At 38.8% G+C, this 13,656-nt stretch overlaps 1 protein-coding gene across 1 annotated transcript in view; it reads left to right on the top strand.

Annotated features, from left to right (window-relative positions):
* Positions 1-13,656, top strand: part of LOC103072412 (protein unc-80 homolog) — a gene marked incomplete at its 3' end in the record, with an annotated part of 220,293 nt that overhangs the window by 184,613 nt on the left and 22,024 nt on the right. Inside the window, exons 40-47 of the mRNA XM_007460228.1 lie at positions 226-320; positions 1,946-2,035; positions 2,770-2,871; positions 4,655-4,835; positions 6,042-6,310; positions 8,367-8,501; positions 11,090-11,228; positions 11,853-11,949. Coding sequence (XP_007460290.1) covers positions 226-320; positions 1,946-2,035; positions 2,770-2,871; positions 4,655-4,835; positions 6,042-6,310; positions 8,367-8,501; positions 11,090-11,228; positions 11,853-11,949 — 1,108 coding nt within the window. The remainder of the gene's footprint in view (positions 1-225; positions 321-1,945; positions 2,036-2,769; positions 2,872-4,654; positions 4,836-6,041; positions 6,311-8,366; positions 8,502-11,089; positions 11,229-11,852; positions 11,950-13,656) is intronic.

Here is a 13,656-nt window from a genome sequence, read left to right as displayed (position 1 = left end):
ATATATATATATATATATATATATATATATACACACACACACATACACATATTTAACTAGAAACAAAGGAGTGCAGTTAGTACAATGCACAAGTCACATTAAACCCTCACTAGTAGTAATCATAATAAAAATATCAGCTTATTGATAATATTTTAATAATTTGTGCTTTATCTATAAACTTTCTTATAGTAGAAGTCAATTTATTATGATTTTTACCTTCTGTAGGTACGAAGACCTTGGTAGTTCATGGACAGAATGAGTGTGATATCCCAACCCAGTTACCAGTCCATGAAGATACTCAGTTTGAAGCCCTGTTAAAGGTAGGGATGACTTTTGACAGAAGTGATTTGTTTTTAATGCACAATGGCTATGGCCACTTCACTGATCATCCAGTTTTGAGTTAAATTGCCTTTCTCTATCTTCAAATGAATATATGCATTTATTTACCTCTTCTAGAATCTGCCCCACTCTTGTGTACTTCCTCTATTTCCTTGTATAATTTTCCCCACATGGATGTAGGCAAGATCATGCCGGCTCCCTCTCAGCTACAGCAGCCACGTGACACTCCTCTTGAGATGCTGTGAATCCTGCTTAGGAGTATCCTGGCATCACTTGTGGCAGTTCTGGAGCCGCCCTGGGTTTGCACGCCAAGGGCACTGGGACAAACTCTAGGGGTCAGGTGACAGTCCATGCCAGAGACGCTTTTTGTGGCATCGAGTTGAACAATACACAGTCTTGATTTGCCACTGACAGAAATGATTGGAGAGGCAGAAAATATATACCTTAGAATGAACTAAGTGAATCAAGAAAGTATTTTTAATGCTTATGACAATTACGCCCCTTAAGAGATATGCAGTCCATTGTTACTCATGCCTCTGGGGTTGTTAAGGGAAAGTAGTAAGTGCACTAGTGCAGTGATTCCCTGTTTATCTGGAGCCCAAACTTTCGGCCCAGAAAAGGCCTCTGAGAAATTCAGTTTTGCAAGCCTGTATATTTTATTTCAGTAGAAAGGGTCGTTAAGCCTCCTCCAGGCCTCACTCCTTCATCTCCAGAGAGTCTCTCAGGCCCAGTGAAGCAAACTTTAACAGCCACTTCATTTTCCTACTCACTTTGGACGGTAGGATAGCGTGAAGGCAGACAGTGAGTTCAAACCCAGGCTCCACCACAACCAGTGTTATCTAAATAAGTCAAACGACAGGCTCTCTCTAGTCTCAGTTTCTTTTTCAACAGTGCTCGATTATTAGTGCAGGTTATACAAGTTCTCTACATTGAAGGCATTGAGCATAGAATATAGTAGATAATAAGTGCTCAATCACTGTGGTTCATATTATTGTAAATGTTGCTACTAAACATGCTTTCTTCCTGATTTTGAGACCAGTAGATGCCACTGTGCCTTCACAGTTCATCACTCAAGTCTACATTGTAATTGTAGCTCTTTTAGCTCTATGAGAACAGAGCAGATAGTTTGTATTACACTATCAGGCTTTTTTAAAATTGAGATATAGTTGATGTATAATATTATATACATTTCAGGTATAGAGCATAGTGATTCACAATTTTTAAAGGTCATATTCCATTTATAGTTATTCTAAAATATTGGCTATATTCTGTGTTGTACAATATATCCTTGTAGCTTATTTATTTTATGCATAGTAGTTTGCACGTCTTAATCCCCTACCCCTATCTTGCACTGCCTTACACAATCAGTCTTTATGCTGTCATTTTTCTGGATAGCTGTGTGCATGTAAATGTTCATATATATGTGTGTGTATATAATATATATATATATATGCACACATAATATATAAAATGTGTGTAAGATATAAATACATATATATTCCTTATAGGAAGTTACCTTGTTTTATGACATTTTTACCTTTCAGCTTACTGTTTGGCTCATAATATGATCTCAATAAATGTTTATTAAAAATTGCTGTTGTTCTAGGAGTGTCTGGAGTTTTTTAATATCCCAGAATCCCAGTCTACACATTACTTTCTCATGGATAAACGATGGAACCTTATCCACTACAATAAGGTGAGACTGCAGTGATGACACTCATGGAGAGCTGTGTCAAAAGCCCGTTATGTCTTTCCCGAGGGCACCTTCACTCAGGGGGGCGTCGCTGTTTAGAGGTGAGGCGTATGGCCTCTTGGTTCACACCACCTCACTGTTGATGTATTAGCTTTGGACTGGCCACTTTACCTTTGTACCCTTCAGTTTCCGTGTCTGTAAAGGGAAGGTGATGATAGTAGCTACTTTAGGGTCATTGTAATAATTAAAGGAGATAAGTAAGGCACTTCGTCACTCATCATTATTACATCTAGATGAACATTTAAGTTGCCCGTATTGTAAGTACACGTGCTTATTTGGAATGTTAATGTTGTTCTCGTGCCGCTTTCTGCTACATTAAGCATGATTGTGGTAACGTGATCTAATGAACAAAGGAAACCTCAGGAAGACCACTGACATCACTTTACAGGGCTTTTCTTTTCTTCTTCAGAATGGGTTTTAGTAAGTGGCCTCTGGCTCCTTTGCTCCTGACAGAGCATCCTGGACTTTGGAAAGCATACTCGGCCTGGGGAGATTGAAGCTTTCCCGAGGAGGGTGTTTATCTTCCCTAGGATTTTTTAGAATTGGGGCGCGTAAAGTAGTAAGAATCTAAACCATAAGAAAATATATAACATGTTTGACCTTTGGGGAAAGAGGAAATGAGAGTCAGAGTTTAATTATTTGAACTCTTTTTTTGTCTTTGTGTAATCCCACCACAGACCTATGTTCGGGATATTTACCCTTTTAGGAGATCCGTGTCTCCACAGCTGAACCTTGTACATATGCATCCAGAGAAAGGACAGGAGCTCATTCAGAAACAGGTGCCTGACCACCACAGTTTTATTCTATTTTGTCATGTCAATGGGATAGATGATCTGTAAACGGTTGCCAGCCCTGAGATTCTGTGATTCTGTTATGATCCTTTCTAGAGAGAGAATGATGGGCCCTTGGTCAATAGATAGTTCCCCAAAATAGTGTGTTAACCAAGTTTTATAAATTGGATGAATAATGTAAAGGTATTAAGAAACATTCACTTGGAGAATGCTATGAGAGATCATTGGGGTAAAAATAGCAGAAATCTTCTAATTTACTTACCTACTAGTTTCTAAGTTTGGATTTTCACTCCACATTTTTGTAAAGCAGGATTGGAAGTACACATAGTGTAGCTATAAGAAGGTTGTCCCAGAAATTTATGCTAGCTGGAAAAAAATAAAAGGGGTCAATGTAGTGTGCCTGAAAAAGGCCCTGCACCAAGGTCCAGAGATTTGGACTCAGTCCCAGCTCTGCCACTGACCAGTGATCTGACCTTGGACATGTTACTAACTTCTCTTAAAATAGGAGGAAACAGAATCAAGCGGCTGTACTTAGATTTAAGATTGAAGAACAGAATAACGTTTACACATCTCATCATAAATCAGACTTTGAGCTTAAGGAAATTCACTATTTTGCAAGCGAAATATAGCTGTAGTACACAGTTCTAATAATGATACAATTTTAATGTGGTCTATGTGTTATATTCATTTATTTTTAATAAAATGTTGAAACAAACTATGATTTCAATTTTTCTGCATGTAGCAAGGATGCTATTCAAAACTATCTTCAGGGGATGGCATGGAATCCGACCACTTAAGTAATTAAAAACATAGTATTAACTACCTAAATTGCATTTAGAAGAAAGAAAATAGTGAATGTATTACAAAGTGTGAGGTGTTGGGCAAAACTGCAAGACCTTAAATATAAATAATTCCTAAAACAATTCCCCACAAATTATCCCAGCCTCTGATTTTGGCAGCAAAATAATGAAAACCATAATCAATAACCGCACTTCACGAGTGTGTTTTTTTAATCATGTTTAAGAACACGTTTTAAGAGAATAACATAAAACGGGGCCCTCACTCTGTTTATACTCCAAGTTGGGATCTTAAGACTTATTTCTAATTTCCTCAGGGAGATAATAATAGACAGACCTGTGGTTCTGGCTCTGAAGTCTCCCCCACAGCCGCTCACTGCTTATCATCTTCCTAGTCACGTCCCCCTGCCCACTGATCAGCAACAGAAAAGGCACTAAGAGAAGGACCAAAAGACCCATGTTCATGTCATCTAAAGTAAGGGCTAAAGGACCACCAATCTAGGTCCTATTAGCTTTTGTTCCAAGATAGGTTTTTCCTGGAGCCCATTTCAGTCTTTAAGAGGCAAACCCAGAAACAGCGTAAGGCATCAGTAGAAATGATAGAAGCAACTGGAGCTGACTGGCTCCTGTTGGAGAAGGTCTTCTATGTTATGACGTCCAAACAAATGGGCTGTTTTTAATACTGAACTGTTCTTGACAATATGCTTGCCTTGTTCTCCTCTAGCTGGCAAACTCCATAAGAAACACTTCCTTCTGTAGAACAGACAGATGCAGGAAGTGAGAGTCAATTAGGTACTGTTTGCTCTTTCTGTGTGGTAAAGAAAAAAAATATTTCTCTCTCATTTCACTTCCCCCGTCTTTCAATTTTTAATCAGCCCGGTTTGCCGTTCAGGTTTTCACTTCAGTTTCTTCACTCTTGGTAATTTCCGAGTTGCCAATTCTACTTTTCATCTGCTGCCTTTGTCTGCCGGTAGGTATTCACTCGGAAGCTGGAGGAAGTGGGGAGGGTTTTGTTTCTCATCTCCCTCACCCAGAAGATCCCCACAGCCCACAAGCAGTCCCACGTCTCCATGCTCCAGGAAGACCTCCTCCGACTGCCCTCATTCCCTCGAAGTGCTATTGATGCGGAGTTTTCACTCTTCAGTGATCCTCAAGGTATCAAGAAAGAAGCATTTCCTCTCTTGGGCTTCTTCTCCTGCCCTTCTTTTGCCCTCAGCTAGAGGACATCTCTATCTTAATCGGCAGACAGTTCTCTAAGCTAGTGGCTCTCAGCTCTTGAGTGGGCACCAGAATCACCTGGAGAACTTGATAAAACACAGATTGCTGGGCCCCACCCTCCAGCCCCGAGTTTCTGATTCAGTAGCTCTGGAATGGGGCTTGGGAACTTGTATTTCTGACAAGCTCCCAGGTGAGGCTGGTGTTTCTGTTCCAAGGACCAAATCCTGAGACCACTGCTCTAAGCTAATCGTAAGCAACTGAAGGAAGTAATGTGGCATTGTTAGGAGAGTACTTGACTAAGTGAAGAACAGATATTTATATGAAATCCAAGAGGAGGCAAAACGAGTCTACAGTGACAGAAATCAGAACAGTAGTTACCTCTGGATTGGGGGAAATGGATTCCCCAGAAAGGGGTATGAGAGAACTTTCTCAGGTGATGAAAATGGTCTATACATTGATTGGCGTGTTCGTTACCTGAGTGCGTATTTTTGTCAAAATTCATTGAATTCTACATTTATGAAATGTGCCTTTTACTCTATCTAAATTATACCTTCTTAATTAGAAAGTCTGGAGTCAGGGCCCAGTAATCTGTGTTTTTACAAGACCTCCAGGTGGTTTTGATGCCCTAGGAAGCTTGAGAACCATTATTCAAATTGAGAGAGACTGAGACAGAGAAATTGAAAGAGACCCATTTTGAAACCACGCTCTGTTACCCAGTTATTAATTTGGGACAGTTTACTTAAATCAGCATCCCTGTGCTCTACATCTTCATCCAGAAGCTCCAGAGAAATAGTAGACAGAGCTCTAGTCTGACCATGAGTTCAAAGACCGAGAACAAGTCCCAGCCCTGCCATTTTCTTAATAGCTTATTTTTTCTCAAAGCCACAGCTTATGCAGCAACAAGACACTGCACCTGCCTGCCCTGTCTTGCCCACAGAGTTGAATCAAGGAGGTGATGAAGAAAGTACTTGGAGGGCTAGGAGGTGTCACAGCAGTGGCTGCAATATTGCTCTGGGAAGCGTATCAGCAGTAGATCTTCATGTCCCTGAGCTGGAAACAGCAGCGCCCTGGGGTTTGATTGCCCTCCACACTGCCAGGATTGGCGTGGGGCTAATTCTGTCTCTGCTGTTTCATGTTTCACAGCTGGGAAGGAGCTGTTTGGCCTCGACACTCTTCAGAAAAGCTTGTGGATCCAGCTCCTGGAGGAGATGTTCCTGGGCATGCCGAGCGAGTTTCCCTGGGGAGATGAAATCATGCTTTTCCTCAACGTTTTTAACGGGGCTCTGATCCTGCACCCAGAAGACAGTGCCCTGCTCAGGCAGTACGCGGCCACCGTCATCAACAGCGCTGTGCACTTCAATCACCTCTTCTCCCTCAGTGGCTACCAGTGGATTCTGCCCACCATGCTGCAGGTGTACAGGCTTTCCTCTCCTGCCCATGGAACAGGTCAACAAGATCTGTACCAAAACTTTTAATGATGGAATTACCTTCTTTTATGACCTCAGAAGGCACCAAATGAAACCCCCCTAGAAACTTCCAAAAGGTCATAATATTCCATTCTCTTCTGAGATCTCCCAGACCTGGGCTCTGCTTTCCCATTTCTTCTGGACCAGTGGTTCTCAAAGTGCAATCTCTGGAGCCACAGCAGCAGAAGCAGCAGCATCACCTGGGGATTTGTTAGAAATGCACATTCTTGGGTTCCATCCCAGGGCTACTTAATCAGAAAGTCTGGAGTCAGGGCCCAGTAATCTGTGTTTTTACAAGACCTCCAGGTGGTTTTGATGCCCTAGGAAGCTTGAGAACCATTATTCAAATGTATGGCAAGTATTCAGTTGATGTTTCTCCCAAGAGAGTCTCCAACCTCTATCTGAATAGAGATTTTCATTGCCATTAAATTTGGTATGACAAGGTTGGAGGAGGTGAATATAGCAGGAACAGTTTTCACTTAGTCATGCCTAATGTGTACATGGCTACAGTTAGGAGTACTGAATAAAGTTCAGAAGGGGCCTTGAGGGCTCATCCTACTTCTCATTTTTCTGGAAATTTTAATAAAATTATGGAAGTAATACATGTTTGTGTAAAGTGGTGTTTGCTCAACCTACAGGGGCAAGAAATTGACTTTTTGTTTTTTTGGCGGTACGCGGGCCTCTCACTGCTGTGGCCTCTCCCGTTGCGGAGCACAGGCTCCGGACGCGCAGGCTCAGCGGCCATGGCTCACGGGCCCAGCCGCTCCGCGGCATGTGGGATCTTCCCGGACCGGGGCACGAACCCGTGTCCCCTGCATTGGCAGGCGGACTCTCAACCACTGCGCCACCAGGGAAGCCCAAGAAATTGACTTTTAATATCATCAGGGCACTCTGTCCTATTTTTAGATAGTTGGAATTTCCTGTATAACTTTTTAAATAATTATCAAAAACAATAAATGTTCATTATAAAATTCAAAAGATAAAGGAAAGTTTAAAGAAGACAATAAAGACCACCCATAGGGCTTCCCTGGTGGCGCAGTGGTTGAGAATCTGCCTGCTAATGCAGGGGACACGGGTTCGAGCCCTGGTCTGGGAAGATCCCACATGCCGCAGAGCAACTAGGCCCGTGAGCCACAACTACTGAGCCTGCGCGTCTGGAGCCTGTGCTCCGCAACAAGAGAGGCCACGATAGTGAGAGGCCCGCGCACCGTGATGAAGAGTGGCCCCTGCTTGCCACAACTAGAGAAAGCCCTCACACAGAAACGAAGACCTAACACAGCCAAAAATAAATAAATAAACAAATGTGGGGTTTAAAGAAAAAAGAATATTATTTAAAAAAAAAAAAAAGATCACCCATAATCCTCCCCCTAGATAACCATCGTTTACACATCTTGAAAATCTTGGTACTCTCTCCTACTTTTTCTAAAACAGAAGTTGAATCATACCATATATTCAAGTTTGTTACCTACCTTTTTTAATGTGACACTAAGAATATTGTGGGAGTTTTCCCTGTAGCACTATATAGCATCTTTTAAAATATAACTGATAGTATTCTGTTGAATGCATATACATAATACACTTAAACCCAATTTATGAATAATTTAAGTTGTTTCAAATTTTCTACTATTTTAAGCAACCTTGCAGCAGTCATTATTGTATATATTATATCTTTGTACATTTGTCTGTTTTAAGATAAATCACTAGTCACAAACTTACCGAGAAAAAAGTATATTTATATTTTTAGGATTAAATATAAATATACTTATATATAAGTATATAAGTATATAAATATATATATATATAACATATTTATATTTTTAGGATTTTTATGTATATTGCCAGATCTCTCTCAAGAAGGTATATACCATTTTACACTCCCCTCCATCAGTTTATGAAATTAGTCATTTCCGTCCATGCTTCCCATGGCTATGAGTTTTAAAAGCAAACACAACTCTAGTAGGCTGTTAAGGAATTTTCTGAATATGGTGACATTTTTCCATAGGTGTACTCTGACTATGAAAGCAATCCCCAGTTGCGTCAAGCCATTGAATTCGCCTGCCATCAGTTCTACATTCTACACCGGAAGCCCTTTGTGCTCCAGCTGTTTGCAAGTGTGGCCCCTCTCCTGGAGTTTCCTGTGAGTAAGCTCTGTGGAAATAAAGACCAACCCAATGAGGAAAGCAAAGTCTCTTTATTCAGAGCTTACTACAGCAAGGGATTCCTGGGCTGGTTACTACAGATTGTAGATCAGAGTTCTATATTTATGTATGGCCTGGTCATTGTGCATTTGTATAATCAGTCTCTCAGCGCTCTTTATTCAAGCAATGGAATATAAATACCAAAAATTATTTCTCTTTCAACAAGAAAATCTTCTCTCTTCAACGTTTCTCTTCAACCCTTATTTCGGCCCCTAGGATGTAAATAGATCAACTCTCTGGTTTTTTATACTCAGTTAATGAAAGGATGGAAAATGGAAAATGATAAAAGGAAGAGTTCTGGATTCTCATTTTTTTCTATCACTCTCTAGCACTTACCCTGCTTTATTTTTATTTTTCTGCAGAGCATTTATATCATATGACATGTAATATATGTATTTGTTTCACTAATATGTATCTTTACCACACCCCACAATAGAATTTGAGCTCCGTTAAAACGAGACATTTGTCTGGTTTTTGCTTGCCTTTTGCTTGTTTTTAGTTGTTGTTTTGTTTGTTTTTGTTTTTGTTTTTCTGTAACTGCAGTGCACAAAATGGTGCCTGGCACATAGTAGGAATTTAATGAGGTTTTTCTTTTAAAATTAATTTTTATTGGAGTATAGTTGCTTTACAGTGTTGTGTTAGTTTCTGTTGTAGAGCAAAGTGAATCAGCTATATGTATACATACATCCCCTCTTTTTTGGATTTCCTTCCCATTTAGGTCACCACAGAGCACTGAGTAGAGTTCCCTGTGCTATATAGTAGATTCTCATTAGTTATCTATTTTATACGTAGTAGTGTATATATGCCTATCCCAATCTCCCAAGTCATCCCACCACCACCCCTTCCCCCTTGGTATCCATACATTTGTTCTCTACATCTGTATCTCTGTTTCTGTTTGCAAATAAGATCATCTATACTGTTTTTCTAGACTCCACATATATGCATTAATATATGATATTTGTTTTTCTCTTTCTGACTTACTTCACTTAGTATGATAATCTCTAGGTCCATCCATGTTACTGCAAATGGCATTATTTCATTCTTTTTATGGCTGAGTAATATTCCATTGTATATATATACCACGTCTTCTTTATCCATTTCTTTGTCGATGGACATTTAGGTTGCTTCCATGTCCTGGCTATTGTAAATAGTGCTGCAGTGAACATTGGGGTGCATGTATCTTTTTGAATGAGTTTTCTCTGGATATGTGCCCAGGAGGATTTGTTGTTTTAATGAATGAATCAAAGTCATTTTACGGAGATTTGAGATGGTAAGTATCTCCATTCTGGAGATAGATTATCAACTAAGACCTGTAAAATTCCCATGGTTGTCAAAAAATTCATCTGTTTCTCAAATATATTTGATGTATTCAACCAATCCATTATGGAAATTTGGGGGGGAAATGCTGAGTCCCACTATCATAGACCAGAGAAAACATAGGCATGAACTTTACTGGCAGTTCACATGTTGCTGTATTTTTATGCGTTTCCACAAATATCTCTTTTGTACTAGATTAGCATTTAATAAATCCCTTAAAAGTCAGGTGTTCACTCCATACAATAGCATGGTTGGATGCAGAATTCTGTAAGCTGAATACTGCCTAGATATTGTTATCAGTGGCAGTGTTTATGAAACTTGTATTCCTGATCAAACCGTGTTAGTACTGATGTAGGAATTAATAAACTAAAATGGCTTTTCTTTTGTTTCTAATTGAAGTATAGTTGATTTACAATGTTGTGTTAATTTCTGCTGTACAGCAAAGTGACTCAGTTATACACACACACACACACACACACACACATATATATATATATATATATCCATCTTTTTAATATTCTTTTCCATTATGGTTTATCACAGGATATTGAATATAGTTCCCTATGCTGTACAGTAGGACCTTGTTGTTTATCCATTCTATATATAATAGTTTGCATCTGCTAATCCCAAACTCCCAATCCATTCCCCTTCACCCTCCTTGGCAACCACAATTCTGTTCTGTGTCTGTGAGTCTATTTCATAGATAAGTTCATTTGTGTCATATTTTAGATTCCACATATAAGTGATATCATATGGTATTTGTCTTTCTCTTTCTAACTTCACTTAGTATGATAATGTCTAGGTCCATCCATGTTGCTGCAAATGGCATTATTTCATCATTTTTATGGCTGAGTAGGATTCCATTGTATATATATACCACATCTTCTTTATCCATTCATCTGTCGATGGACATTTAGGTTATTTCCATGTTTTGGCTACTGTGAATAGTGATGCTATGAACATATGGGTGCATGTGTCATTTTGAGTTAGAGTTTTCTCTGGGTATATGCCCACGAGTGGGATTGCTGGATCATATGGCAACTCTATTTTTAGTATTTTTTAGGAACCTCCATTCTGTTTTCCACAGTGGCTGCACCAACTTACATTCTCACCAACAGGGTATGAGGGTTCCCTTTTCTCCACACCCTCTCCAGAATTTGTTATTTGTAGACTTTTTAATGATGGCCTAAAATGGCTTTTCTTTGTACAGGATGCTACCAATACTGGGTCCAGCAAAGGCGTGTCAGCTCAGTGCCTGTTTGACTTGCTGCAGTCGCTGGAGAGGGAGACCACTGACATCCTAGACATCTTAGAGCTGGTCAAAGCTGAGAAGCCTCTTAAGTCATTAGGTAAAAGCAAAACTTGCCTTGACATTCTTTTTCTTTTTGTAATCTTTCTTTTTTTAAACGACCTTATACTGAATATTTTGAACTAAATCAAAACAGCAAAAATAAGTGGAACGGTGGTATAAATTAAATGAGTACATTTTCCTATCTCCTGTTTTTCTTAAATTTCTTGTAAATCTTAAAATGTAAAGGATTCTCTGCCATGAAAATTGTATTAAAAGGGGGGCTCAATAGACCACTGTAGTTTTCAGGAAATTGGGTTTTCCTGGGCAATTCTAAGTGAATAACCCTTTAAGACAGGCTTTTATTATCATGGAATGTCTACAGTTAGAGGTATTCAAAGATGAAGTCTCATGTCTTACCTTAGAGCATCCAAATATCCTTCTATTAGATGAGTTTTTTTAAACTACCAAAAAAAAGCACTTTTATTTGTCATCTGATTATTCAAAAATAGAACAGAATTTTTAGTCCCTTTGGATGAGGATATTAAGTGTTCACAGTTTAGGAATAAAGTCTAACAAGGAAATGCCTGCAAAATATAGGCATTTTGTGTTAGGAGTAATAAATTCTTCTTTATCCCTGGTGGAATCCACTCTAATTGTGTGCCTTGCCCTTCTGTCCCTTCAGATTTCTGCTATGGAAACGAAGACCTGACTTTCTCTATCAGTGAAGCCATTAAGCTCTGTGTTACTGTGGTGGCATATGCTCCTGAGTCATTCAGAAGGTAACTGCAGCCTTTTATTCTGTGCCTTGTAATAAGTGAGTATGGCAAAGGAGATAAAATTGAGTGACTACAAAGGTTATGTTTGCTAAGATTAGCCTGTAATTTTCTGGCAAGTATGTTTTCAAAAACTAAATTTAGGGAACTTGTCATAGCAGAGGTTATGAAAAATATAGTAAATCTTCATCTATTTGAAATCCCCTAATTTGGAAATTGTGAAGTGGCTAAGATGTTTTAGTCTTGTTTAGGAAATATCCTCACATGTAACAGAAATTAATAGCAAATAAAATTTCAGAAAAGACATTTAAGCTATTTAAGAAAACTCCTTTCAAGGAGCAGTAAGAACTTGGGTCACACAAAGAGCAGGAAGAGAAATCTTGCCTGTCATTTTGACAAGTGCAAGGAATCCAAAGGACTCAACCATGGCGAGTGTTATTTCCAGTTCTAGGATGTTGGCTCTGACCTGATTTTATTTACATATATATATATAATATATATATATTATATATATTATATATATATACTATGTGAAATGAAAATCAGCCTCATCTCTCTATTAAAATAGGTATTCTAAATGCAGAGACAGTAATTCAAATGAATTATGGATAGCCCCTTTTTATGTAGTGTACATGCTTAAAGATAAGAGCTGCATTCCTTCCAAATGTTCCATAATTCTGGCTTAACCAACCCTATGGCCTTCCCTCCTCTCCCTCAATTCAACATTAGGAAATCTCTCCCTCTTAATTTCTCAATCTACTTTGATTTTTTCTTGTAATATCTAACCCATAAACAAAGCATTCGATTGTATTCTACCATATTCTTAGTATATGTGATATATCTTCCAATGCCCAATATAGTGCTGTATTCCATAGATGATATAACGATATAAATTTATAAAATGAATGAATCAGATAACAGCCAACTGTTTCCATGTTCCTCTTTCTCTCATTTGTAATTCTTCTTGCATAGGCCTTTGTGGTGAGAAAATAGTTTGAAAATAAAAATATGGATTAGTCATAAACATATCACAGTTTTTGCCTCAACTTTCTTTCTTTTGAGAGAAGGATGGGCTAATAAATTATTCCAGGGTATTGCTCCTCTATTAAGACTGCCAGATCTAGGTAGGTTATCACCTTTCTGATGTAAATTCAAAGAACTGAGTCTACAAACTCCTGTCACACAAGGAATAAAATATAAATCTTATCTGAGTGTGAACTCAAGGATGCTGGCTCTGATCTAACCCAGAGTCACCCGCATTGGTCCTACCTCCTCGGACCAGCTGTTGATCTCATGTGCTCAGGGTGAGTTGTGACTGACTCAGGTTTGAAGTGAAAGGGAAGATGACTAGTGATTCTCCTGGTGAAACAAACAGAGAACTAGCACTTGTCTATTCATGCCAGTCCAGTTCTAACCTAATAGTCAAGCCTATCCTGAAACATCTATAGATCGGGTCATTTATGGAACACTAGATAGAAATGTATAACTGATCTGAAAGTAAAGCATAGTGATCTACTTGGGATCTAAAGATTGCTTGGGGCTTACAGAGTTCCACATTACTTAAAATTCTTAATTCTCTCTGTTTGATTGAATCTCCTTATCAATTTCTCATATTCCTCTTTAAATCTACTTCTGGTTTTCAATTAGTGTAGAAAAATATTGACCGAACTATTGCAACTCTACTATTTTAATCCAGTGGATATTTTGACCCCA

Source organism: Lipotes vexillifer, unplaced genomic scaffold (assembly GCF_000442215.2).
Source record: "Lipotes vexillifer unplaced genomic scaffold, Lipotes_vexillifer_v1.1 scaffold1330, whole genome shotgun sequence".
In the NCBI taxonomy this organism is placed as follows: domain Eukaryota; kingdom Metazoa; phylum Chordata; class Mammalia; order Artiodactyla; family Lipotidae; genus Lipotes; species Lipotes vexillifer.
Note: the sequence above shows the minus strand (reverse complement) of the source record. Positions and strands in the feature narration are given on the sequence as shown.